This window comes from Paramisgurnus dabryanus, chromosome 19 (genome assembly GCF_030506205.2).
Source record: "Paramisgurnus dabryanus chromosome 19, PD_genome_1.1, whole genome shotgun sequence".
Lineage (NCBI taxonomy): Eukaryota > Metazoa > Chordata > Actinopteri > Cypriniformes > Cobitidae > Paramisgurnus > Paramisgurnus dabryanus.
In genome coordinates, this window is record NC_133355.1 from 18,312,161 (window position 1) to 18,339,945 (window position 27,785).

The 27,785-nt window shown below is 38.4% G+C and overlaps 1 protein-coding gene across 4 annotated transcripts in view; it reads left to right on the top strand.

Annotated features, from left to right (window-relative positions):
• Positions 1 to 7,831: 7,831 nt before the first annotated feature.
• Positions 7,832 to 27,785, top strand: part of col16a1 (collagen, type XVI, alpha 1) — an 81,256-nt gene continuing 61,302 nt past the window's right edge. For all 4 annotated transcript variants that reach the window (XM_065292280.1, XM_065292287.1, XM_065292290.1 and 1 more), the window contains exons 1-4: positions 7,832 to 7,991; positions 12,001 to 12,094; positions 17,297 to 17,365; positions 18,763 to 18,880. In XM_065292280.1, the coding sequence (XP_065148352.1) occupies positions 12,019 to 12,094; positions 17,297 to 17,365; positions 18,763 to 18,880 (263 nt within the window). In that variant the 5' untranslated portion in view covers positions 7,832 to 7,991; positions 12,001 to 12,018. The remainder of the gene's footprint in view (positions 7,992 to 12,000; positions 12,095 to 17,296; positions 17,366 to 18,762; positions 18,881 to 27,785) is intronic.

A 27,785-nucleotide genomic window follows, 5' to 3' on the forward strand; every position in this document is an offset into this window, starting at 1 on the left:
CTTCCAGCTGCAAATTTTTTTGTACTTCCTGTTCCACATGTTTGTACTGTACGATGCTTTTTTTGGTCAAAGCTTTCCTGATTTTTATGCGAGACACTTTTATTATGATGATATCAATGTTTAGTCTAGTAAAGCACATAATTTACAGCACCAGAACCCCTGTCTAGTCTCTTAAGGAACCCCCAGTATAAAAAAGTTTCATTTTCATGAAGAAAATTATCATTATAATATATTATATAAAGCTTGACAGATTATTAACATGGCATAACGGTTAGAAATGTCATAATGGATAATCTTCCCTGTGAACTCTCCGGTGTACTTTCTGGGATAACAATTCCCTACTTGAAAAGTATAATTTTTTTAAACCAGTTTTAAGATTTTCAATTTTATTTTAAGAAGCATCAGGTTGTCTGGGTCCATTTTTTGAGCTTTGAGCTTCAGTGCTTTCACTTCACTCGATTTATTGGCGAACTGAGCAAAAGCACTTTTATTCCGGAGAGTCCCCCAACACTGTGCCGAACAGGAGACAATAAACTTTACCTGAAAAAAAAAGATAAAAGCAAAGCATAACTTTCTACTGTCAGTTTAGATTTAAATAAATGTAAAGAAACGATGCCCCCAGGGTCTGAGGTTCACTGGCCTTGGAGAAGTCACCTTTCATCAGGTCTTCAATTTTGAATGTTTCTCAAAACTATCCTCTCACAACTATCCTGCCACCGTCGGGCCCCGAGCTCTTGTTATGGGACAGGAGTGTAAAGAAAGAGAGCAGAGGACCTAAGGGAGTCACATTTATGCTGGGCTCAGTGAGGTGTGTTCATATTGATTTGGTTTGACACTAACTGCGTGTTTTATAGTCTAGTGGTCAGGGTTGAATGACTAGTCCGAGGACAATAGTGTACTTTAGATATGAAATATACATTATTTGTATTGTTCAATTGTACTGTGTTTCCTTTTTATTCAATTTGTGTTGTCGGAGGATGTGTGTGCATATGGAGGAATTCGTTGTTGTTTTTTTACTTTGGGTATGTGCACCGCATAGCCTATGGTGTGTTTGTGTATACTTCAGTCAAATTACTTTATCCTTAAAAATTCGATTGCATGGACGGCCAAAAGCATCAATATGTATTCCAGGTGCATCAAAGCAATTCATTCAAGTGCAGTTTTGCTTTTTTAAGATGATTTAGTGCTCAAGCTGCCTCAAGCTAATTAGGGAGCCACATCAATAGTCAACTTCAGCCAAGCTTTAATGCTCAGCTGGAAAGCAGAGTTGGTGTGTATTGAGAAATGCCTCTTGAAGGCAGGATACATTATTAGTTATACTGGTTAAAAGTCAACTCACATCCTGATAGCAATCACTATGTGTAGTTGTTCACATGTATTTTTATAAATATATGTCATCTGTGAAAGGCGTAGGACCAAAGAATGTTCAACAAATCATTAAACTCGCACCAAACACAATAATTGGACGCATGCAATTTTTGACTCTCATCGGTGAACGTGTTTTGCATATGCCACTGTGCAACCTGTTCACGCAGACACCAAACGTCATCAGCGTGTTCACGTGCGCTCACCTCCAGTCTGTAAACAGAGAGAGAATGGCAATATTTCCTGCTGAATTGACAACCTGCATAGGCGCCACAAAACGAAATATTTTTTTTTAAAACAACAACGACAAAAACAGTTTGGAACAGCAAAGAGCAAAAACCCAAATTAACATCGGTAACTTTACTGGTTTACCATGAAAGGGTCGTTGCAACTTGCAATGTTTATTTTGGTAAGGTAGGTACGTGATATGATTGTATTTACATGGATTCAGATATCCTACTTTGATGAAACATTGTGTTGCTTATGAAGTTTGTGTTCCTTTACAAATAAGCGTAACAATATACTTCTACGTCTACAGTACAGAAAACGTAACTAATTCCGATTTTAAACACTTGTTTTTTTTTTTCGTTATTTTCGACATGAATGAGACATGGGATCTGGACCGTGGTTGTCTGATCTGTGTGTGTTCATGTGTTTTGGAGGAGGCGTGGCTTTGGATGGTGATTTGAATGGAAGGTGGGATCGTGGTTTTAGTGCTAGTAGACTACTGTTAGTACTTCAGATAGAAGATATATAGTTTTTGTGAACTTGCTCAGGTGTTGCTAACCAAAACAGATTATCTAGTCTGACCTGAAGAAAAGGTGGCAGAGATTTTTAGAAATGTGAAGCGTGGTCTTTGTTTAGGTGTAACAGTGTCAGATCTCACCTGGCCGGCTTATTATTTTAATTATTGGTAATCTGTTATAATCTTGTCCTTTAGGCTATGCAAACAAATGTGTTGTAAGCTCTTTGTGTAATTTGCCAGTTGCTAAGTAGGTAACAAGATTTTTGTATTACCATAATATCAGTGCAAGGTACTGTACAACTTTATTTTTTCATTTTTAAACTCATTTTACTCGTTAAATAACCACAATAGAAATAAGCCAATGGCTTTTTGGGGGTATATCATTCTTGGCAGTTTTAAAATGTCTTGTTGGCTTGTTTGTATTATGTTTTAAACTTTGTCAAATAAACAACAAACAAACAAACAATTACTTTTGCTTTAGGACAGCAGGTACTGTACAGAATCACATTTTCAAGTTTAATGCACTGTAAAAAAAAATGTAGCATGAAGTTAAAACAACTTGGTTTTGCAAGTCATTTCAACCTATTATTTTAAGTTTTGAGTTAACATAACTTATAAAAATAAGTTGAGATTGTTTATAGTAATTTGTTAAGTAATGCAACAATATTTGCTGATTTGACATTGTTTATACAGTTTACAGTAACAAATTAATAAAATAAATAAATAGATTAATAAAAATAAATAGTGGACATGAAATGTATTCACATTTCAGGTTAACTAAAGCAGTTTAATACAGCATACTGGCCTTGATGTCTGCTGTTTTTTATTAAGTTGTTTGTAAAGCTAAATAATGTTTGCAATGTCTATTACGTGATATTTTGTTACAACGTTAAAGTCAAAATGGAAGCGTAGGAGAAGTAAAAACAGACTGTAAAGAATAAATCTGTTTCACACTGTAACTGGAAAATGCATTTGGCAAGAGTCTGGATTCATGTTAGGATCAGCTTTGTGGTGCATGTTTGAAGGGTGTCTGGGAAAGAAAGAAATTTAGGAATTTAAAAAAAGCTGTTAAACCCATCTTTCTGCACAATTGCAATGTTACAGTAATTTATTGTTATCCAACAGCAATCACCTCCCAATTTCAAATCATAATGCCACTTACAGTCATCAATTTTTTAAGAATAAAAGCAGATCCACTCCCTAGAAATGATCCATTAATATAAAACTAACTATTGCTCAGTCTTGACAATTGTTAAAGTCTCCAACCTTATACATACACTGCAAAAAATGACTTTCTTACTTAGTATTTTTGTCATATTTTCAGTACAAATATCAAAAAATTCTTAAATCAAGATTAATTTTGATGAGGAAAATAACCTAAGAAAATAAGTCTAGTTTTTAAACAAAACAAAAAAAATACAATTTAAGTGCATTTGTGAAACAAACTAATATATCTGCCAATGGGGTGATAATATATTTTTTTAATTAAGCGTTTAAGAAACGTTTTCTCACTCTATTGGCAGATATTTTTGCTTGTTTTAAGCACAAATTCACTTTTTTATATTTTGTCTAAAAACTAAACTTATTTTCTTAGGTCATTTTGCTCATCAACAAAAAAACTAAGTAAAAAAGTCGTTTTTGCAGTATAATACACTCACTAACAGACTCACAGATGCTTACGTGTTCCAAAGTTCCATTGGCTGATGCGGTCGATCTTCTGTATGACTATTTTCTCCTGCCTCAGCAAGTTTCAACGCCCTCCCCCTGCTGTTTCCATCTCTGACTAAATGGGACTGAATAGGAAAAAGTCTGAATATGTGTCAGTTGGCCATGCAGGCCCTTTTTTTTCTTTGTCTCTGGTTCTGGATGTGGCAGCCATATTGACACTTGAAATGAAAACCTTTCCAGTCTTCACCAATCTGTCCTCTTATCCATGCTGGACATTGAGTTGTTGTTCTGAAATAGGGGCTGTGGAGGAATTTTTTTGTTGGCACTGCATTGCCTCAGTTATGCAATATCTTTGGCTTTATGCAAATATATTTATTTATAGCTACCCATTTCTCTTTATATTTAAATTAAACAAAATTAATCATTACACGGTTATTATTATGATTAAATGCCATTGTTCTTGTCTCCCAGTGACATCCATAAGGGTCTGTGTTCAAGCTTATATAAGACTGATTCAAATCTTTCACTCTCTGCTGATCCTTGAAATCAAATCCAGTTGTGTGACCTTACTGAGTGTCCTTAAGCACTAACCTTACTGTGTGACCTTACATGAAAATCTTTCAAGAGCATCTGGCGAGAATAACCATAGGATTTCCCTTGCCCTTTCTTGAACTTTCAAACTTTTTACATTCCTTGTTGCTCTCAATATAAGGTTTGTCACATCTACCAAAACTGCATGAAATGAAAATAAAGGATGTGCTAGGCTGTACTTTGTCCAAGAGTAAAGAAACTAAATATAGAGATTGAGAAAAGGACTTGAGTTACTGTATCTCCATTGCAAAAAGTTATTTTGATGGAAAGTTGTGCCATAACCAAGCACAAGATCATGAACACTTTAATATGTAGAACCACTACTTAAAAATGAATTATTTTCTTCTTTGTCATACTGTATTACTGTATTACTCAAACTACCTATTTGATTCCCCTCGGTATTTTATAATATATCATCTCAAATTTGTCTGTATTAGATATGATGTAATAATATATTATTTAATAGTTACATTATAGATAACTTCAGTCAAACTACATAGGGCCTGCAGAGTTTACAGTGTGTGACTACAGTCTGCTGGCTTGAGACACATGAGAATATTCAAGCACCTTTTTGCCAGATGTTTCTGTCAGTGCTGCAGCCATGCAGCTACTAACATCCTGTTTCTCAAGAAGTTATGAACTGTATGAGAACAAAGTCATTGTTCGGACACAGATCAGCGGGTTAGCAGATAAAAGGTCAAAGGCTATGCCCCCTAGTGAATTAATTCATAAAAGTACATTTTGTATTTCTATGATCAAAAATGTTGTGCATGACATTAAAATAAAGAGAAACTGAAAATGCATCAGGAAAATTTCTAACCCAAGATCACATAATCACAAACAGAAATCTGGAAGTTAACAGACTTCTATAAGGGCCTGTTGTGAATAGATTCAGGTGATCACATTTTATTTGGAATGATTTTACAAATGTTTGGAAAACGCCCAAGGTAGGACCTGCCTTTATTTTTTATTCACATCAGTATCTGCCTTTTATATTCTCAGATTGAGCAGTCCTTTAAGAAGAATGTTTAAATGCCCTAAATGAACTATAATAACCTCATGCATGTCTTAAATGAACTGAATAACAACCTCACATTACCTATAAATAATAGCCATTAAGTTAATTTATTTTCTTTATCACGTGCCTCTAAAGAATTTAAGGACTGTGTAGATAAGGCCATGTTACTTATATCTACCAGTGTTCTGTTATTTTACAGTGAATTTGACAATGATATTTTTCAATGAACAGTTGTCTTTAACCCTGAGTTACCTTGAATAATAGGCTTACCATTGTACACTGTAGACCTGCAGTAAATATAATATATAATTTTGGTCACCATGATTCAACAAAGTATAATTGTATAGTCACAGAAAATTGGTGCGGATTTAATTTGCATTCTTTGTCTCCTATACATTGAAAACCTACACTGTAAAAATGCTGCATGCTGCCTGAAATCATAATTAAACTGAGAGGACAAATAATACTAAATTAATAAATTCAAGATAGTGACCACAATGGAAATAAGTCTTTGGGCTTTATTGTGTTATTCCTGACTATTTATGTATTTTACTGTATGACTCAGAGTACTGTTTCATATTTTTATATTTAAGTGGTCAAATAAAATCAATCAATCAATCAATCAATCAATCGATGACTTACTTTTAATAACTAGTGAAAACCAAAAATGATTTAACTTTTTTGATAAACTAATGTAAAACAACATTTCCATGACTTACTGATCACATCACTTTTACAGCATAACTATAGACAGTTTCAGCAGTAACAACATAAACAAGCGGTAAACTCCGCTAAGAATAAATAACAACAAAGTCCTTTTAAAGTAGTTTTCATTTGTTATTTTCTACAAGGTATTTGTTTAAGAGTTTAGTTTAGAAACTAGTCAGACAATTAAGTCACTGCACGTGCGTCTGATGAATACTGTACTCCACTAACTACTAAGAACTCTTATAGTTTGTAATCTGAAGGTGTAGGGCATTGGACTGACGTCAGGTGTAACGTTGGGTAGACGTTGTTTTGGTTGGAAATAAAAATTGGATTGACGTCAAAACTCAACGACAGCCTAAAGTCAAGCTCTAACATCAGGCAGACATTCCAATTCAGTTGGACAAGTTGACATCAAAACCCAACTCCGGCCTGATGACAAGCTCCAACGTCGGGATGACGTTCCGTTTTGGATGGAAATGAAAATCGGGCTGACGTTAAAACACAGAGTAGACATGATATCAAGCTCAAAAGGGGGTCGCACACCGGAAGCGCAGTTCAGCGCCACGCAGCGCCGCACAGCACCGTTCTAAAAAAATTTAACACATTGTTTTCTATATGTATACGCACACTTATATTTTGCATTTTGAAGTAGACCTGACGAAGCTTGCACTAATTAATGTGCACTTCCGGTGTACGATACCTCCGAGTTGTCCTAGACGTCACTCAACGTGGCGCTGAGCTGCACGTCTGGTGAGCGACCCCCTTAACGTCGAGCAGACATTCCGTTTTGGTTGGAAATGAAAATTGGGCTGACGTTAAAATGTAGAGTTGACTTCAAAAACCACTGTCGGAGTCGGACTGACATCAAGCTGTTACGTCGGCTTAACATAATAAATTAACATCGGCCTGACGTCGAAATGTAATGTTGGGTAGACGTCGTTTCGGTTGAAAATGAAAATTGGGTTTACATCAAAACTCAAGACGGCCACACACATGACAGGACGTCAAGCTAACATCGGGAAGACGTTCCATTTCAGTTGGAAATAAAAATCGGGCTGACCGTGACGTCAAGCTCTTACTCTAACATAAGTCTTATTTATAAAATAACTGCTTAACGAACAGAGACAAATGGAGAAAAAATTAAACTAAAAATCACCAAAACTCAAAATACCCATTCATGAACTCATAACAGACTGAAATATATTTTTTATTATTCTGAAATCATTTATTTATTGCTTGTATATTGCAGATTACACCTCATTTAACTGCCCATAAAAATAAATGTTCGTTTCAATATAGGTAAATATAGTTATAATTTCTTTTAAAACAAATTACTTTGTGCCAGATTCGACACAGAAAGTTTTGCTTTGTGGGAAACCTCTGTATCCTTATATATATATATATATATATATATATATATATATATATATATATATATATATATATGGCTGTTTGGAAGAATCATGGATGAACCGCTTGGAATTCGTCTAATTTTTGTAATACTTTAGTTGTCTGTCGTTGATAACTGGTCTAACCAGCAGAATCTTCGTTATAACCTACTGTAAATTCCTCCACTTTAGAATCATGGCTGGAAATCAGAAACGGAACAAAGCAGGACTTGTATGAGGCGCGAGCGAGAAGAAAAGCCTGCGGCATGTTTTCCGCACAAATGATGTCATCACGTTATCCTGGAGATTCTCGCACGGAGGAACCACAGCGAGGGGAAAGTTTATTAAAACAACTGCAAGGGGAGGGGAGAAAGAAGCTGAAGAAAGGCAAAAACTTTATCCAGACAGGAGAGGACTCTTGGAAGCTCTTTAACCAAACTGGATTACATCAAGAACAGTTTCTGAGGATTAATGTTGCCATAATTTATTGGATTAACAATTGCTAAAGGTAAAGTTATGTGGGTTTTTTGTATCAGTCCTGTGGGAAATCTCTACTTTTCAGACGTCTTGGAAACAGCTATTGATTATTTTACTTATTGTCCAATGCAAAACGCAAGTTTTATTTCATATTAACTTAATATGCAGTGCGTGCCATTGCCAGCACAATATGTTACATTTTAACGATGCACAGTATAGTAAAGTTTCTTTCTGTTACATATTTAATTCGTTTAATAATCTTAATAGACTCATCGATCACTTTATAATTTTTATTTACAACAATTACTTAAATGTACAAGAGTGATTAATCTGTCACACGCTGTTGCTAGATACATGCAATTAGTTCAAGTATCCTACTACTTTTCTCTTATCAATTTTACCACTTTGGTTTGCGGTAAAACTCTTTTTGACTTGTTGCCCTACTCGTGGCCCCCAGCGGTAGAAGCGATCCTCAGCGCGCGCTCACTTCAGGACAGTTCACGCGCTCGCCGCGCGCTGTCCTCACACACGCCTGGAGGAATGTCATCACATCCCTCTGCTTCTGTTTGTACGAGGAGGAGACGCGTGCCAGCATCTGCCACGCGCAGTTGTGCAATCACAAACGTCCCTAATCATTTCTGGATTTAGGCATCGCAAATACGGCTTGTCAGATATGATGCCACTTTTTCAAAGTATACTCTGAAGGACAATGAGATGCTTGCTGCAACCCCCTGGCAAGATGCTTTAAATTTTGATGCAGCCCCGATCTCCTTCTAAACCGTTTCAGCACACTCTCTGCCTAAGGTGGGATGTTTTTAAAGCAGCCTATGGGAGTCAAATAGGCAGTGGAAAAATATGCTCATGCTCTGTCTGATGAAACTACCGTCTGCTTCTAATGCAGATTGGAGTTGAAAAGGTGGAGACGCTTGCTGCATAACCTGTGGACACATGCTGTTCTCATTTGCTTTATCTGCACAGATTCTAACTACACTAGTTTTTGTCTTTTAACTTAAGAAACACAATATGGAGTAAGGAAAATAAACTGCACTGGCAAAATATAATGATTGTTAATCAGCTGTAATTGAAGGTTAAACAGTGCTGCAGACATGATTACAAATGCCACAGAGCAGATTATAAATCTCTCTGCTCATGTTTGATGTGGCTCTGTAGCTGGCAGGTTTTCGTAACCGCATGCCTTCGTTCTTAACATGACTCTGCAGTTCCATCTCAGACTATCTGTGCTGTTCCTGAACTGGTAACGCATTGCATTAGCAACACAAAGGTCATGGGTTCGATACCTGGGAACATGCTGATAAAGATGCACCTTAAATGTGATGTAAACATGCATATTTTAATGCACAAAGGTTTGTCACTTGTTTGCACACTTGAACTGAATTTAAGAGTTTATTGTAACAGTCTCTCTCTCTGAGATCTCTCAGGCTCTGACATGAAAACAACACACATACACACCTTCTTGACAACCTCCTTCCTGTCAAACAGTAGCCGTTTAGACAACTTTAGACGTTTTAACAATGACCAATTAAAGTGCCTGTTTATTAAAAATGCTCATTGTTGGTTTAGCTATTCTCTTAGATGGTGGTGAATTATTGTTTTCGCATGCAAATGATTGATTTTAACTACCTGGCTTTCATTGAAATGTTATGAATTGTGGCCCTGGTGTGTTTTCAAGCCACATACTTGATTCCCTAACTAGTGCTTTTGTCATTTCCACTATAGGCTTCAGATTGCTGGGCACTGAGCCAAGACAGAATATGAGAGAGACCATTTATTTTATCTGTGGAGTCCAGCTGTTTTTACTGCATGGCAAACAAAGTGAAACAAAACAAGCACAAGCTTTAATTTCCATTTCTTTTTTGTGCATGAAAGCCATTGATAATGAGAAATTGCTCAGAGGCATTGAATGCAGGTAAATGGACTATATCTCCACCTCACTCACCTGAAATGGATGTTGTCATGTTTACTAGAACAATGTTGATTTTGCACAGAAAAGCGAGGTAGTGCATTGTAAATAACTGAAGTGGAATGATGCAAACAGATGTTTGGAAAGCCTGCGCAGGTTCAGGAAACAAAGCGATTCTGAGCGTAGGTGATATAGTGAATACTTTTGGGAAATGTTATGTTCTTTGAAACCATCACTTTCATTGTCTCAACTGGTACAGTGCCTACAGGTTGTATGACCTCAGTTCGAAGGATGCAGATTACGCGGCAAACATCACCGGCAGGCTCGGATTTACAAGAAAGCCGTAAAAGGCCAAGAAGAGAACCTTGCCCTCGGGCTTTCTGACTAATACATCAGTCTGACAGGTTCACGTTGAGACATGCCGGTGAGGGAGTGAGGGTCACTTTGAGTGAACAGCGTGTCTATAAACCGCAATATGAGCTGATGTTGGTTTTGTGGACACAAATATGAAATATACTTGTTAGTATTCAGTCCAACTTTTGGTTTGATGCAGATAACAGAGAGACTGGCATGCAAATGTTAGTGCATGTGGAAGATGATCAATAATCAGAAAGAAAAGCAAAGAAAAGTTTTGATACTATGGCTAGGATAATTGGGGTAGTTTTGATTGGCCATCGGAAAGGTTTTGATATGCAGATCTGGCAACCCTAGCACATTATGCTACACAGATAGAGCGAGAATTGAAAGCAAAAATGCAGCTACCTTACCTTACGTTCCACCTAAACCGACAACAAATGCTACAGGAAAAAGAAGATTTAGAAATGGCTACGACAACATCTGGATCATAAAAATAGCTAAAAGAAGAGTTTACGTGTTTTGGAGGAGGCATGGCTTTGGAGAGCACTCTAAAGAGAGGGTGGGAGCTTATGCTTTCAAAGCTAGCCAGTGTTGCCATATTGGACGAGGTCCCACCCAATTGGGCTCTTTTTGGTCACCTCCCACCGGAAAAAAATGGGCTGTTTTTTATGCAATGGGGACATTTTAATTTTTGACTATAAACATTGTTTTTTATAATTTTTCATGAAAACGAACTATAAAATAAATTATATATTGCAGGATTGCGTTTAAATTAGGTATGGTTCAGTTTAGCCAAAAAGGTTCAGGGGAATCCTGTCATCTTTTGAAAGATGACACTAGATATCGCATGGGACTACCGCTACTCTCCAGCATAATAGATGTGCATATTGGCCTGGCCAGTAGTACTTATACAAAAAGAAAGTATAATGCAATCATTTGAGTATTGGCCTATTAGAGAAGAACTGTAGTTTTGACAATAGTAGCACAAGAACAATAAAAATATTTTTTTTTATATCTAAAAAATGATGCACTGCACATGAGATTAAAACGCAAAAAGCCACGCTCTGCACAGTGTGATTTGTAAGTCTGGTTGTTTAATTCTGTGTGTCCAATCTGGCAACACTGAAGCAAGCTTACGTTGGCTAGCCTCTCCAAAATTGCCTGCCCTACCTTTAAACCAGCTACCATATTTCATGTATTGTTGTCTTTCATACTACATTATTGTAAGGGACCAGCATTCATATTTTATGTATTGCTGTCTTTCATATGACAGCATTTATATTTACAGTACATTTATCTAAAGTGACTTACAAATGAGGGGGCACTTAACATTTTGCTTTCAAATTTTATAGCCTATGTGTGTGTGTGTGGACACTTCTGGAGAGAGGGACAGATGGACACAGTAATGCTAATCATCAAACGTCATGGGTTACAAAGCTTTATTGCAAACGCCATGGATCATTAGCACAATTTATACTCTGAAGAGCACTCATCCTCCCTAATAGTCACTATTATTAATCTGGCCCCTAACCACGGTATTGATTGTGACTGCTCCCACATGCTATCTTACGCTTTCCAGTTATAATTTGAAGCTCACTGCAGACACATGTTATTAAATTAAATATAATAACACTGGTGTCAAAAAGCAGAGCCTTCAGCCTGAGCCTACTGTATAATATTTCTTGATTATCCTGAAATACATTTCTCTTGGTCTGAGTAAGTACTTTCCTCTCACCTGTTCATATCTTTTATTTATGTGAAGGAGCTAAAGGAGGGCGTCATGAGGGTCATCTGGTCCTCTCTGGTGCTTCTGACCATCTGGATGGGTCACAGGGGTCGAACGGCATCAGCTGAAGGTAAGGGCCTGGTCTCTAACTCGATGCAAATGGCAATTCAGGCAGGTCAGATGTACATATGTTTAGTAATTCATGTCTCTTGCCACAAAATTATTATATTTTGAAAGCCTACTGGAACCTGTTTTGACTGCCACAATTCAGGATAATGCTTTTTTGGGTAGACATGTTTAATATTTTGTAACATAAATATTTACTAAAAGTTTCCCTGTATTTAAGAATTTTAGTTAAAACTCATCTTTGAACATCATAATAGCACATGTAATAGTTTTACCTGTCACAGTAATTTTGTCATGCTTTAAAACAGCATGAATGTAACTCTACACCGTTGCCTCATTTAGTATGCAGTTTTATGAATATGCAAATTAGTCACCACCTCTACTCAGTCGCACAGCTCGGATCATATATATGAATATGCAAATTAGTCCCTGCCTCTATTCTTTCGCACCTCCTCGGACCATATATATAGGCTATATGGAAATAGATGCTACATTCTATAGTTTCAGACATATAACTGCTAAGTTCAATTTCACAAATGGCATACGTGAACTGCGCGTTTGCAGCACTAAGCTGTTTCCTAATTTAAGTAATTTTGGATAAAAGTGTCTGCTAAATGCCTGAATGTAAATGTAAATCTTTAAGAGCTGATGTTAACAGGTTACGGCCCTTACCGTGCATGTGAGAGCAGCACAGAAGCAGAGCTGAAGCAGCTGTGTTGCATTCGTTTCAGCTGAGAGTCTATATGTGGCATCCATACATAATATCTATGACTCGAACTACTGATCCATATGTTCAGCTGTGTTGATATGATTGGTTACATGTTTCTGACGCTGGAAACCAAGGAGAATTTAAACAGCGGGAATGAGACTGTTTCCAATTTTTGGAGAAAATATTTGCACATGGCTTGTCTTAAAACATATTAAAAACACCACATAGACATTTTAACAACAATAAAAACATGATTTTCCGCACAGTGGGACTTTAAATTGCAAGACTATGTCAAATTCATGTTTGGATAGTTATGAATAGAAACTGCGTGAATATTTGCCCTGTTTGCAAATGCATCTGAATGTCCCATATGTTTGCTCAATGAACATCTGTGTCGTCTCCTCCTGCCACAGAGGATAAACAATTGCCCAAACTTGACTAAAATCCAAAGTGCTCATTGCCATCATTGTATGGTTTTCCTTCAATGTTTTTATTAGGTCTGGTACTACTTAAAATGGAAAATGTCCCAAAATGACTTGAAGGGCGAGTCAAATAATGCCTTGTTTTTAAGACTGCCAAGGCTATGCCTTAAAAATATGGTGGTGGAAATTCTGGACCTTTCCATCTTTCACTGTCTTTCTCATACAGCGAATTGAGTTTTATGTCAGTAATCCATAACATGTAGTAAATTGGTACCCCTCAATGTCAGGGAAACTTTCATTACATTTTGATTGACACTTTATGATCTCAGTGTTATTGAGTTCTTAGTTTGTCCTTCATACCGGAACACCTGGTCAGTGGCCGAATAACATAACAAAACAGAGTCACGGAAAGCTCTGCTTGATTCGAAAAGTAATGTGAAGTGTAATCTTTGTGTGGATATAGTGTACTCTGTGTCACTCAACACACTTTTGCTAGTTCAGCTCTTCTCGGGTTTGATGTGGGTCTTTAGGCAGGAGGTAAAAAGTTGTCAGTCTATGGCCACACTTTCAGCCTTTCATTGTATTGTGTTTATACTGGATGTGTTAGATCTGGATAACAGCAGAAATCTGACTATACAATAGATGTCTGGGACTGGTTCATGATATGAGAATATTGTGATTTTTTCATATAAACCTCTATTCTTTTATTTTGCTATTTATACCAACACAAAAAGCTCACGTTGAGTTTGAGTTCACATGGAGTTTATTTCCAATGCTCTTTTCACACTTTAAGCAATCAGTTTTGATAGATTTTGAACAGAATTTGATTATTGTTAAAGGTTACAGTGAAAGAATGAAACCTTATTTTGGTTTTACCATTTACTATATCCTACTAAATCCTCAACCTATTCCAGTAACTCCAGGCTTGTGCTTCCCAGGACAGATCACAGCTCTCTGAGGCTGCTTTCACACCCCTGCTGTGCCAAGTCCCAATTGACTTTCTTCATAATGAGTTTCTTAAGGCCAACTCTATGACCTAAAAATATACAATAAACAATACTGCAATTAGGGACCAATAGACCAGAGACTGTGTGTGGGATTGTGAGCGATGGTGGGACACTAAGCAGTCTTTCACATTTATGAGCCTTCAGGATATTGTTAATGATAATGAGGAGATGTTTTGACTGCCGACATGACTGTAATTTTCTTTTTAACAGCAACTGTTAGTTTTAAACTCTACTTTCAAAAGAGATGTGTTGTAAGCTATACTTTTATTCCTATTACCTAACAGTATTTCTGTGATTCCTCCTATGCTGAGTCAGCATGTTCATATCTGTAAATTAAGAAGCTACTTAATCTTACGTAAACCCAAACTTTAAACTGTAAAGCTCTATCTTTTCATGGCATTCATTGACGTGCCTGCACTTTGTGTGCTTGAAATGCTTTTTCCTCCTCCTTCATTCAACTTTGCATCGTTCCCTCAGGAGTAAGAGCCGCCTCCAGCTTTCCTATCTCCTCTCTGACATCTCAGCATCGTAATCCCGCCTTTTCCCGCGCGAAAGCAGGGAGCTTTGTAAAACAGAGAAGAAAAAGGACTTAGCAGAGTCTGATTTCAAAAGTGAAAATGCATGAACAATGCTAAATGAATTCCTCATGTGTCAGATAAGTTTCCGTCTGAAGCATTTCCTATCGTATCCATGTGCTGAGTTAGCTGTGTTGTAGATTTAAAAAGTTCTCTTTGTAACTTGACAGGAAAGAAATGTGGAAACCCATCATGCTTTTTTCCGCCGTTTGCGCTTTATGAGACGGCTCCGAGATGATGCTCGCTGTTATTGCTCAAGTTTTTCGTACTGTACCACTTTGATCTCTGAAACATCTAATTGACGTTCTGCTGAATCATGCTAACTTTCTAATGTGCTTTGACTGATGTACTGTGCATGTCTTTGAGCTATTCAAACCAAGCTGATTGAAACTCCTCTTTTCACAAAACGCTTACATTGATTCACAGAGAGAAGCGTGTCTTTCAAATGTCGTGTCCTAAGTCTGCATTTAGGAGAAAATGGCTCTTTTGCAAAAGTCAGTGAAGCTAGTACAGCTATAGCCAAGCATTTTAACTGAAAAGATTGATCAAGCTTGAGTGCTGTGCAGGAACTCAGTGTGAGTTTTATTTACACTATTTTTTATTAATACGTTGTAGTATTAAATAAATTCTATGCATAATTATATTTGACATTTATTTACTTATTAGCTGTCTTAAATACATTTTTTTCCAGCTTGTTAATGCATAAATGCAATACTTAGAGTTTGGCAAAAATAAGAATCTTAAGAAGTCAGCATAATTTCATTCCCTATGATCTCTTAAAATGTTGTTTAGGCTTAAAATATTGATAATTTTTCAAAATAGCTTTTCTGTTTTTGAGGAGCTAAGATGCAAAAGCCGCTAATCGCCACCTCCGTCAAGAATAAGATAATGATATTTGCCTCTTTCACACAGTACCATGAATTTACCAGAATGAATTTACCAGTAAATACAAAAACGTGCTGTTCACATACGCAGTGACGTAACGTCTTTTTAAGACATCGTCCACACATCAAAATACCTATAAACTCGGAGAGAAAGGGGAGGTTACCTGTGGCGTGCAGCTAGGGAGTGTTGTATTTGTAAACAATGGTGGGTTATGACTTCATATCCACGACCCGTATTTTGTTGTTTTCACATCTGTGTCAAACGCTGACGATCGCAAAGTTGCTCGTGACAAACAACATTGCGTTAGGCGACGTCAAACGGAACCTGCGTTTGTTTGCACATTAGGCTTTGAAGAGGGTGTGCTAAGGACGTCGGCAATTCGGCAAATAGATGGTGAGCTGTTTTAGACAACTTTGGTAAAGAAATGTGGACGTTAACTTCAGGTGTGCTCGACTTTTAAGCAGCGTGTGTGTGGAAACATCCGTAAACACTGCGGGGATAAATGCGTCATCTGTATCAAAACGTTATGATTGGCCCAAAGCTGTCAGCGTGGTCTGACGTTTTCTGGTCTAAATGCCGTTAATCTATATTTTTTGTTCACACATATTGCTTACCTGTAAATTACTGGTAATCTTACAACCTCTCTTACTGGTAAATTGGCAGGACTAATTTACTGGAAAGGTTCTGTTCACACATGACCTGTTAACTGCTATTTACTAGTACATTACCAGTAAAGACTGATTGTGAAGTATGTGTGAAAGGACTATTGACAGAATGCTCTCGGCATGTATTACATGTTCATCAAATACCTTTGCTTCAAATCCGCTTAATCCCGGCCTCAGGCCATTCAGAAATACTGCAAAACCATGTCGATGTCCTCTAAGTGCATGAATTTTGAGTTGGATGAACTATGGCGTGCAAAACGACCAAGGATCACTTTTAAAAATTGAGTTCCTTGTGAGTACTTGGAGCTGATAAAACCCATGTGGCAGTGTGGTAGTCACATGGATCACAGTGCCCCCAATGTGTGGTTCAGTTTCTTAATTTTTATGCCAATTAAATGACTAAAGTGACATTTTTAAAATTAGGCACTTCAGTTACTCACTAATAAAATTTTCATTGCCATCAACGTGAAATTATTGAACCCAAATATACGAGCCTAATAAAAAATGCTGTACAAGAAAACATGGCAGATGCATTTGGAGGGTGTTTGGTGATTGGGCTAAAAGACAAATAATGCAACAAAGACAAACTCTGCTTAAAGTGCAGTTCTCTGATATCAGTACCATAGCACGCACCTTTCTAAGGTTAGGCCTTGCACTCATGTGTTGCCCCTCAGTCAGGCCTACTGTCAGTGTCCTCGTCTTCATAAAGTGGGATTATGGGAAAGTGATTCTAACAGAAAAGGATGTTATTTTTAGCTCAGCATCTTAGATGATGTCTGTCTGTGTTAGACAATCTTTGATCACCTTACCACTTTTACCTCGCACCCAAGAAAAAGTTTTGACAGGACTGATCATGATTGACTTTACAGTTTGTTACACATGAAAACTTTCCCAAATGGCAGGAATAGCTCTGCTGCAACTTGACTGTTCTCTTTTCTTACAGATGTCAGCTGCCCGTCCATACAAGTGGATGAATGGAAGTTTCCTCAATCTGCCAGAGATAACATTACAGGTAGAAACTGCTGTTAAAGGAACGTCATTAAACCATTAAAAGAATGAACATATTGTATATATTGTAATGATCCTGCCACCCTGTCAGAGTACAGTAATTCATAGTTCATGTGGCAGGATCGTGGCACTACTCATGTTTTGTATGGTAGCACATGGCCTTTGTTGGGGCTGTGTGCTTCCGTGTCTTGTCTCTGCCCCGCCCCCTAGTTTCCTCATGAATTATTCATTACTGGTTAAAGGAATAGTCTACTCATTTTCAATATTAAACTATGTTATTACCTTAACTAAGAATTGTTGATACATCCCTCTATCATCTGTGTGCGTGCACGTAAGCGCTGGAGCGCGCTGCGACACTTCGATAGCATTTAGCTTAGCCCCATTCATTCAATGGTATCAAACAGAGATAAAGTTAGAAGTGACCAAACACATCAACGTTTTTCCTATTTAAGACGAGTAGTTATACGAGCAAGTTTGGTGGTACAAAATAAAACGTAGCACTTTTCTAAGCGGATTTAAAAGAGGAACTATATTTTATGGCGTAATAGCACTTTTGGGAGTACTTCAACTCGCCTGAAAAGTCCGCTACCCTTCTCCCTCTCATAATGGGAGAGGGAGGGTGTTACTGCGCCGAGTCGAAGTACTCCCAAATGCTATCGTAGTGTCGCTGCGCGCTCCAGTGCTTACGTGCACGCACACAGATGATAGAGGGATGTATCAACAATTCTTAGTTAAGGTAATAACATATTTTAATATTGAAAATGAGTAGACTATTCCTTTAACTCCCCTCACCTGAGATTCCCTTGTTATTATGTTTAGCTTTTCTTATTTATGGCCACAGTGTGTTCTGTGGTTTGTTTGACAATTCTGTCAACTATTCTGGTCATAGTCTCAGTTATTGTAATCAGTTTATGTTATGTAATTTTTCCCCTACGTGGGCTTTTTTAAATAAACCTTTTTGAGTTCATCACCTGCACTTGGGTCCCATTCTCTGCAGAATATTTTTTCTTTTTGGGTGAAGTACTCATGTTTTAATATATACATTAATTCTGCAGACTCTGCACAGTATGTAAGAGAATTAAAAAACAAATGCAAATAACTGCAGGTTTTTGTAGTGATGTACCAAAAAAGAGCTTACTACATAATTATGTGAAAGTGTACTGCCATCTGTACTCATTTAGACCTTTAAATGCACTTAATAATAAAACCATAGCCACCCACAAACCAGTCCTGAGCAGAAATATATACGTAGATACTAACATTAAGGTCCATCTGTTAGTCTTTTGCAATTTGAAAACTGCCACAGCAGAGTTGATACATTGCATAGGATATGTCAGCTAAAAGAATACAGATTTATTAGCATGGTGTGGTGGTAAATGGATTTATCGCTCTGATCTGCAGGTTTCAATCTGGTGCGACGTTTCTCTCTGATGAAAAACAGTGAGGTCAAGAAGATCCGAAACCCAAGGGGGCCCATCATCCTGCGCCTCGGGAAAGTCCAACTCATTCAGCCTACAGAGTAAAGCCTTTTATCTTCCCTCCTTGGTTTCATTCAGTATCCATTTCTTCATACTTCAGACCTTTTGAAAAAGTTTGTTTCTTTCATTCATTTTCAGGCCCCTCTGTGTTAATGTAAGACATCTTTATGGTTTCCTTTTCTCAAACCCATTGAATATCATTGAGCAATCATACAGTAAGACATAATCTACCAAAATATTCTAGCAGGCTAGTACAGGCCTACAATTCCTCTCCATTAATTTTTTTTAAGTTAAAAAATTATGACAGCATCATAAAAGGATTGCAATAATGTCACATAGATTTTGGCTTCCGGCTTATTTTTATTTAACTAATAACGAACCTTTCAGCAGATTATTTTTCTAGCTTTCTGCTTTTACACTGAAATGCTGTTAAATATTTTATTAACAGTAACTTTAAGTGTTTTTGGTGAGACATCAAACCAAAATTACAACTCGTTTTATGACTGTGCTTTTACTGCGCTTTTACTGCGCTCATGAAAAATGACAATGATAACATTTGCCACATTAGGATGAGATGTTAACTTTTCGTTGGTTTTAAACACAGTAGTTTTCTACTGGTGGGTTTGGATAGAATCGCAGAGAACAGGAAAAACATTGCTAAATGCATACATTATAATGCATTTTAAGTCTCAGGGGTCGACGGCGGCACGGGCGGAGCAAACAATTCTTTTTTAATCAAGCTGAAAGAGTCTTAAATTGGACATTCAGATATGATTTATACATCATAAAAAACTTTAAAGTGTCAAGTTTATTTTGTGTGTCCACTCCTAATAAAAACAAAATGTTGTGGTTTTCGCAAAATTAAGCAAATAAACAATGCACGTTCTGTTCTTCCTCAGTGAAGTCCTTTCTGAAACGTGTCACAAAATTAGCTTAGCAAATACAAATGTGTCTTTTTTGTTATACCTCCATCTTGGACAGCTACCCATTAGTTTTCAGATGTCTGGAAGCAGTGGCGGTTCTAGACAAATTTCACTAGGGGGGCCAAGGAGGGACCAGTATTTTACCAGTGGGGCACATAAAAAAATGGCAAGAAATTATATTTAAAGATTATAGGCGTGGTTACAGGAATTAGTTTAAGATAGGACTAGGCCTTAGTTTAATTAGGAAATATAACTAGTTTTAACATACATTATACATTACTTGTGTGCATTTTGAAGCAAAACAAAGCTGTATTTTAAGATATGGCATTGCAAGTTGTTTTCAGTTTGGACAGCTCTTACATTTATTTTAGTCTAGGACTAGTCCCTTTCCGGGAAACTACCCCGTAAACTTTATTTTACTTTACAATCATATACTTTTTTATTTAATACAAGAGTCAGTGCAGGTGCAAAAGGGGAGCTGGGCTCTTTTCTAAAGCCCCCCAACCGAAAAGCATGCAAGCCTACTCAATAAACTTTATGAAATGCAAACTTTTATAAAGACAAACGTTTGTTTTAGTTTACATATAAATACACATTGCTAGACAGTTAGGGACCACAATCTAATCAACATTTAAAATAATAATTATAAAACGGGCAGTTCTGGTTCTTCATTCTGATTGGTTGAAACGCGTTCTAAGCCGTGATAAAATACACCGGTAACCTCACGGTTCAGACCACATTACATAAGTATCACTGCGCCACTGTTGCTGCGTACTGATTTATGAAAATAAACACCACAGTCTATTATCATATTTTTAATTTGTCTACAATTGCACAATTAATGGCGATATCCAGATGAATGTCAATAAATATTGTTGAGTCATCTCGTCGATAAAGAGAAAACTTTGTCTGAGGAGTTTATAAGTCAAGTTCATACGTCCGCTATTATCCACTGGGTGGCGATCTTACCCAACTTAAACACTGACGCATTCACTCAACACTGAAAACACAGCGTGTAAGTTTTGATGGCTCAATCTGATCTCTTACAAAAGTTATTCACAAATATGGAATTATCTCCGCTTTTAGCTAAACAATTTGAGAGGTGATAAGAAAACAATGAAGGTAGGATGAATGAAAGTTTTTTTGTTTGTTTTTGTTTGAAAGCGGATGGTCTGTTCTTTCATTTGATGTTTTATGTTTATTTAAAGAAGATAATTTTTCTGCAAGGCATTAAACTAAAACTGGGTGGCAACTTAAAAAAAAAAAGCTGACGGGGAAAGAGTTCAGCATGCTTCCAAACATATTTGATCATCACTTCAACAGTTGCACAATATCAATGTTAATGTATAAATTAGATAAATGGTGATTTATAAAATAAACACCACAGTCTTAAAACATATTTTCATTGTGTCTTTGCTGCATCTCTGTTGGTTGGGAACTGCGCTCTGTTTCAATCACACTTGATTCTGAGGAACTACTTTGTTTGGCGGAAGAGTAATATTTGTACTAATATAATTACAACTTATTTGTGTTTTATTTTATAAAATCCCGCTAACGTTATGCATATGAAGTAACCGTTTTATAAACGCAATAAACCCCTTGAAGCGTTGGGTTACCAGTGCATTTTATAACAGCTAAGGGGGTTTTAGGCACTCCGCTTCGCGTCGTGCCTAACAACGCCCCTTAGCTGTTATAAAATGCACTGGTAACCCACTGCTTCTCGGGGTTTATTGCTTTATTATTTTTAAATTGTAAACATTTTTATATGTAACATTTAATTATATTGCTCCAATTTAATGCACGTATATGTAAGAGCATAATTACAGCGCTTTTTACAATGTGTAAACTTTAAAAAGTTAGCGAGATGTTGGTTTTGCCGGTTGTTGATTAGTAACAGCTGTAAATGATCACAACACGCAGCCACGTCACAGGAGAACAAGTGAACAGTGTCCCAATGTGAAGTGAGCAAGAGTCCTTACCAGTGCCCAAACCTGCATACACATTCTCAACATCGGGAGGTTGGGAATGAATTGAGACACTCGCCGAGCAGCACCCGGCTAGTGGTTGGGTGCGCCGCTCTAATTTGCCCGTGTAGAACGTTGCGTCGCATTAGTTCCGCTTTTGGCGCTCGCGTGTAAAATCAAAATAAATTTATACTTTTTTATTTGGTCAGCACGGGGTGGCCACAGGGGTGGCCAGGGACATGTCTACAGAGGCACGGGCCACCCTTGGCCTCCGTGTAGAACCGCCACTGTCTGGAAGTGATCTGTTTCTCCCTAATGCAGCTTGAGCAGCTGTTTATCTCTCAATCATGAGATGCTGTCTGTTCTCTTTTTTTAGAGAGAGCTGTTTAACTGTTGAAAATAAATATGATTGTCTTGTTTTTTGCTGTAAATGATGCTGATGGTGTATTGCAAGACTTGTTAGGTTGCCCCCTGAGTCAGGGGTTTAGATCCAGATCAGTAGTTGGCTGATATGGGTTTTTAATGACTGATGCTGATTCATTCTACTTTGTAGAAAGCATAGAGATATTTATTGCATATCGCCATTTATCCCAAAATAACATATGTAAGAATTTAGGTGAATTTCGCCCAGCCCTAGTGTTACTTTAATTCTTAAATCAGCATCAACACCAATGTTTCTAGCTCAATTGGTAAAGCATTGTGTTATCAGCTTAAAGATCATACGTTTGATTCCTAGAGAACACATGCCGATCATCTGTATACCTTGTAATGCACTGTAAGTGGAAAAACAATTCATATACTGTATTTAAGAGCTCTCAATTATGGGGGGCTTTTAAGGTACAATAAAATCTATTTATTAGCTTGTATTTCTAATAGCAGCATTAATTATCACACAGTTTCACAGTTTGACCTTCTGAAACTTCAAAAGTTTATGCAAAGAGACACATACACGCAAACATTCACCAAACGCCCCCCCCCCATCATCAGGGAGTTCCTCTTTAAGAATGGGTTTTCCAGAGCCCCAGGTGCTTTTCCCATTTGAAAACTGAATGTTTTCTCTCTTACGCTAAATCTTGTCCCAAAGAGAAAGAAAGAGAGAGAGAGAGAGAGAGAGAGAGAGAGAGAGAGATGGAGAGAGAGAAAGCCTGAATTTAAAATTCACTCGGCATAACCAGCTAACCGCAGAGGGATAAAGCCCAGCATTTGTCCTGAATAAATGGACTCCTGCACTTACTTTCTCTGAGATAAAGTTTAATATAAAGTCATGTCAGCCGGGTCGGGACGTGCGATAGCGGCAGATGATCTCTAAATAGTTTGGCCACCTCTGTGTTGGTCATTCTGTAAGCTCAGACTGGGCTTGTGATAGAACTGTCTACCTCTCGCTCGCCTTTATCTCGTATTTTGCCTTACCCGAGAGACTGAAAAATAAATTGGGTATGTTTACTAAGGTCTTTGTATTGGCTGAAGAAGTGCAGTGTGCTTTAAAATAGAGACTTTATGCTTTTGTTTTGCTTTCTGGTACAACTACAGTATATACTCCTAAAAACGTATGTATATAATCTTATATGTTGGTATACAGCAGTGGTTCTTAACTTTTTTTTTTGGTGTGCGGCCCCCCTTGTGTATGGTGCATCCCTTTTTAGGCCCCCCAAACAAATTGTATGACATAAAACATTCTAAAACTTAAAATATTCATGCAGTATATGTTGGACGTCAACTGGGTTGATCGCTTCTCGTTGCCGGCATGTGCTATCGTAGCTTGTTATTGTTATTCTTAGTATTATTATTTGTGTTCTGTTTTTTTTATTCTAATAGCTGAATGCATGTGTGTCATGACTGGGTACAGGAATCAGGACGCAAGTGCAGGGTTCACCATGAAATAAATAACGTTTAATAAAAAATGAACAGAAACAAAACACGAGGAGTAAAACCATAACACAGGAACACGCAGTACATGGAACACAGGAACAGACATGAACGTAATGACAATGACAATGATCCGGCGACAGGTGAGAAACAGACAGCAGTATAAATACACAACACTTAACAGGGAACAGGTGTGATGAATCAGTCCGTGAATGTCCAGGTGACGTAATCGGAGAGACAAACAAAACATGACACGGATCACCGTGACATGACCCCTCCCTCTAAGAGTGGCTACCAGACACTCACCTAAACAAAACAAACACAAAAGTCTGGTAGTAAGAGTCCAAGGGAGGGGTGGAGGGCTTGTGGACCCTGGCGAAGCCGGCAGCCGCCGGGATGAGACCAACAGGAACGGTAGGCCGGACTGCGCCAGGAGAACCGGAGCGATCGCTCCGAGGACCGAGGCAGACGAATTACCCCCCTCCTGGGAATCGCCGACGATCAGCTGCCCCCGGAAGTCAACTCCCATCCCCTCGCGGAAACGGAGACCCTCTCACGGTAGCCACCCCGGGGAAATGATCGGGCGTGGTCCGTTCCGGATCCCCCTGCGAGCAGGATGGTGGTTCTCCGAGGGACCGTCGACGACGACTCAACCGTTGGGGGACCGCCTGGGCCGATCCTCCTCCCGCAGGAGCGAGCGATCGCTCACGGTGGTCCCCAAGAGACATCAGGGCTGATGGGGAATGAACCCCGATGTCACTACTCCCCCTCGACGAAAACTCCTGGGGAGCCGCCCTCCGTGAACTCGCTGCGTCCAATAATGGCTGGATCATTGTCTTCGATACCCTGTCTGTTTCCTGTGTTCATGTTCCTGAGTTTCTGTATTCACCTTGTCAGCCCTCGTGTTTTTATTATTAAATGTTATTTATTTGGAACCTTGCGTTTGCGTCCTGTCTCTCCTACCCGTGTCGTGACAGAATGATCCAGCCATTATTGGACGCAGTGAGTTCACGGAGGGCGGCTCCCCAGGAGTTTTCGTCGAGGGGGAGTAGTGACATCGGGGTTCATTCCCCATCAGCCCTGATGTCTCTTGGGGACCACCGTGAGCGATCGCTCGCTCCTGCGGGAGGAGGATCGGCCCAGGCGGTCCCCCAACGGTTGAGTCGTCGTCGACGGTCCCTCGGAGAACCACCATCCTGCTCGCAGGGGGATCCGGAACGGACCACGCCCGATCATTTCCCCGGGGTGGCTACCGAGCGAGGGTCTCCGTTTCCGCGAGGGGATGGGAGAAGATTTCCGGGGGCATCTGATCGTCGACGATTCCCAGGAGGGGGGTAATTCGTCTGCCTCGGTTCTCGGAGCGATCGCTCCGGTTCTCCTGGCGCAGTCCGGCCAACCGTTCTGTTGGTCTCATCCCGGCGGCTGCCGGCTTTGCCAGGGTCCCCAAGCCCTCCACCCCTCCCTTGGACTCTCGCTACCAGACTTTGTTTCTGTTTTGTGTTTATGTGAGTGTCTGGTAGCGACTCGTAGAGGGGAGGGTAATGTCGGAGGACCACCATCCTGCTCGCAGGGGGATCCGGAACGGACCACGCCCGATCATTTCCCCGGGGTGGCTACCGAGGGTCTCCGTTTCCGCGAGGGGATGGGAGATGATTTCCGGGGGCATCTGATCGTCGACGATTCCCAGGAGGGGGGTAATTCGTCTGCCTCGGTTCTCGGAGCGATCGCTCCGGTTCTCCTGGCGCAGTCCGGCCAACCGTCCTGTTGGTCTCATCCCGGCGGCTGCCGGCTTCGCCAGGGTCCCCAAGCCCTCCACCCCTCCCTTGGACTCTCGCTACCAGACTTTGTTTTTGTTGTGTTTATGTGAGTGTCTGGTAGCCACTCGTAGAGGGGAGGGTAATGTCACGGTTAATCCGTGTCATGTCTTGTCTCTGTTCCGATTGTTATCACCTGGACATTCATTGATTAATTACCTGCCTCATCACACCTGTTTGTCATTTAGTCTGTGTGTATATATACCTCTGTCTTCTGTTTGCTCACTGCTGGATCATTGTCATTGCTACCTCGTCTGTTCCCTGTCTTGGATGTTCCTGTGTTCACTGTATTCACCATCTTATCCCTCGTGTTTTATTATTAAATGTTATTTATTTTTGAACTTTGCGTTTGCGTCCTGTCTCTCCTTCCGTGTCGTGACAATGTGAGAAGAAAATGCCTTCGTCAAAAGCCATGAATTATATAAAAAAAGTTGGCACATTTTTACTTTCATATCTACTGGACATTGGTTATTCTCATCTTTGGTAGCTCCTGAAGGCTTTATGTATGTAAACAGCACCATGTCAGCTTAGAGCATACAGAACCAGAAGGGATGTATTATGTTTAACAGGAATGCAAAAGTAAGTTGAGCATATACCCTATTAAACAAAACATAAATGATACTTTGTATTGGTTAGTAGCTTTATTTTTATGAGGTTTAATTGCACAGAATTTATGATTAATTAATGAATTTTATAATAGTCATAAAACTTTAAAACATTATAGCGTGATACCTATAGACCAATTTCGAGTAGACGTCACAGTTACGTCACTGCAAGCTGCGCGCACACAATGCGGTTGCAGAAAAACAGTGGAAATGAATTAGACATGAGTGAAACGAACAAGATAACTCACTAGAAAATGTCCTGTTGTGCTGTAAAGTGTCAGAATAGGAATGCCAAAAAAGATGGCTTTCATTTTTATAGAATATCGTCGAAGACACCATTTGAAGATAAATGTAGGTGTTTATGTTTGCAATAAGCCCTTAAACGGACAGGCTGGAGCAATGAAATCATCTGGAAATCTATTAATAATTGGAATAGAAAATAATTAGAGAAGATATCCGGTGTTCTGTCGAAGTCTGTTCCCTCTCTGTGTTTCTTATAGCGGTTTTATAACGTTTATGTTGATAATTTATTTAGAATAAAAAAATTTATACTAAAAAAGCAATAATATCACAATTTTTTATATTTCATATTTTTTTCGTTTTCTATTATTTCTTTTTATTTCCTTATATCTTAGCTTATGTCTTCTTCATGTTTTTTTCTAAAATTATTATGTTTACTAACTTAATAAATATATAAATAGCCCCCCCCACACACACACGATGTAAAGTTTTATTTACATATAAATTTTTATATGTAATTATAGTGTAAACATAATACTTTTATAATAGTTTTAGAACAAATACGTAGGCTATAAATATAAGGAAGAATTAATAGAAAACACAAAAATTATGAAATATTTAATAAACGTTATTATATACAATACATGATAGTATTTCTTTATATGTACTTCAGCGATTCAGACTGTAAAAATAATTGATTAAGCAAAAAAGAACAAAACATATACATTACATACATGCATATCAGTAGCCAAGCCATTTAAACTTTTTATTTATCTAAAAAATAAACGTAACGTGATTATAACGCTATAAGAAACATTACACTAAAGAGAAACATAGGGGAATCAGACTTCGACAGAACACCGGATCCATAACAATCACGGTTTAATGCTAAAACACTTCTCACCGCTACTGCGGAGATATCTCTTTCTGCAACCAGTTAGGCTCCGCCCACCAAAAACATCATCTCTGTTTGCAAACACAAAAGTGGTCTATTACCATTCGGTCATAAGGCTACTTTAGACAAACTGAGATGTTTACCGTGTCTGCGCGCTGCGTGACTTGTGCCAGGGCTAGCATCGCTATTCATTACTTACATCAACTTTTACTAGCAGTGATTTTAAATGGAATTCTCCAAATAGCATGCCAAACTTTACCTGTCGAGTAGAAACTTCGCGAAATAAGGCATCCGTGGGAAGCCCAAACTGTGCTTTTTGCGCACGCCAGCGTGTGAAATATTCTTCCGAAAACATTTTGGTCTTGTTTCTTTCTTTAAAGGCCTTTCTCTTCTTGTCATACAATTCGTAGACACTTTTTCTTTTGCGACCCTCAGACATTTTGAAAAAACACGGTGTGAACGGAAACCATAGCTCACCACATACACCTGAAAGTGCCCATTCGCAGAAAGGGACGAGCACGTATGATGGGCTACGTAAACATATTATCAGAATGATTGACAACTAGGAGAACCAATAGTCTTGATGATCCACCCAGAAAAAGAAAATCATCCGCTACCTTTAATTCAAATAAATTAAAA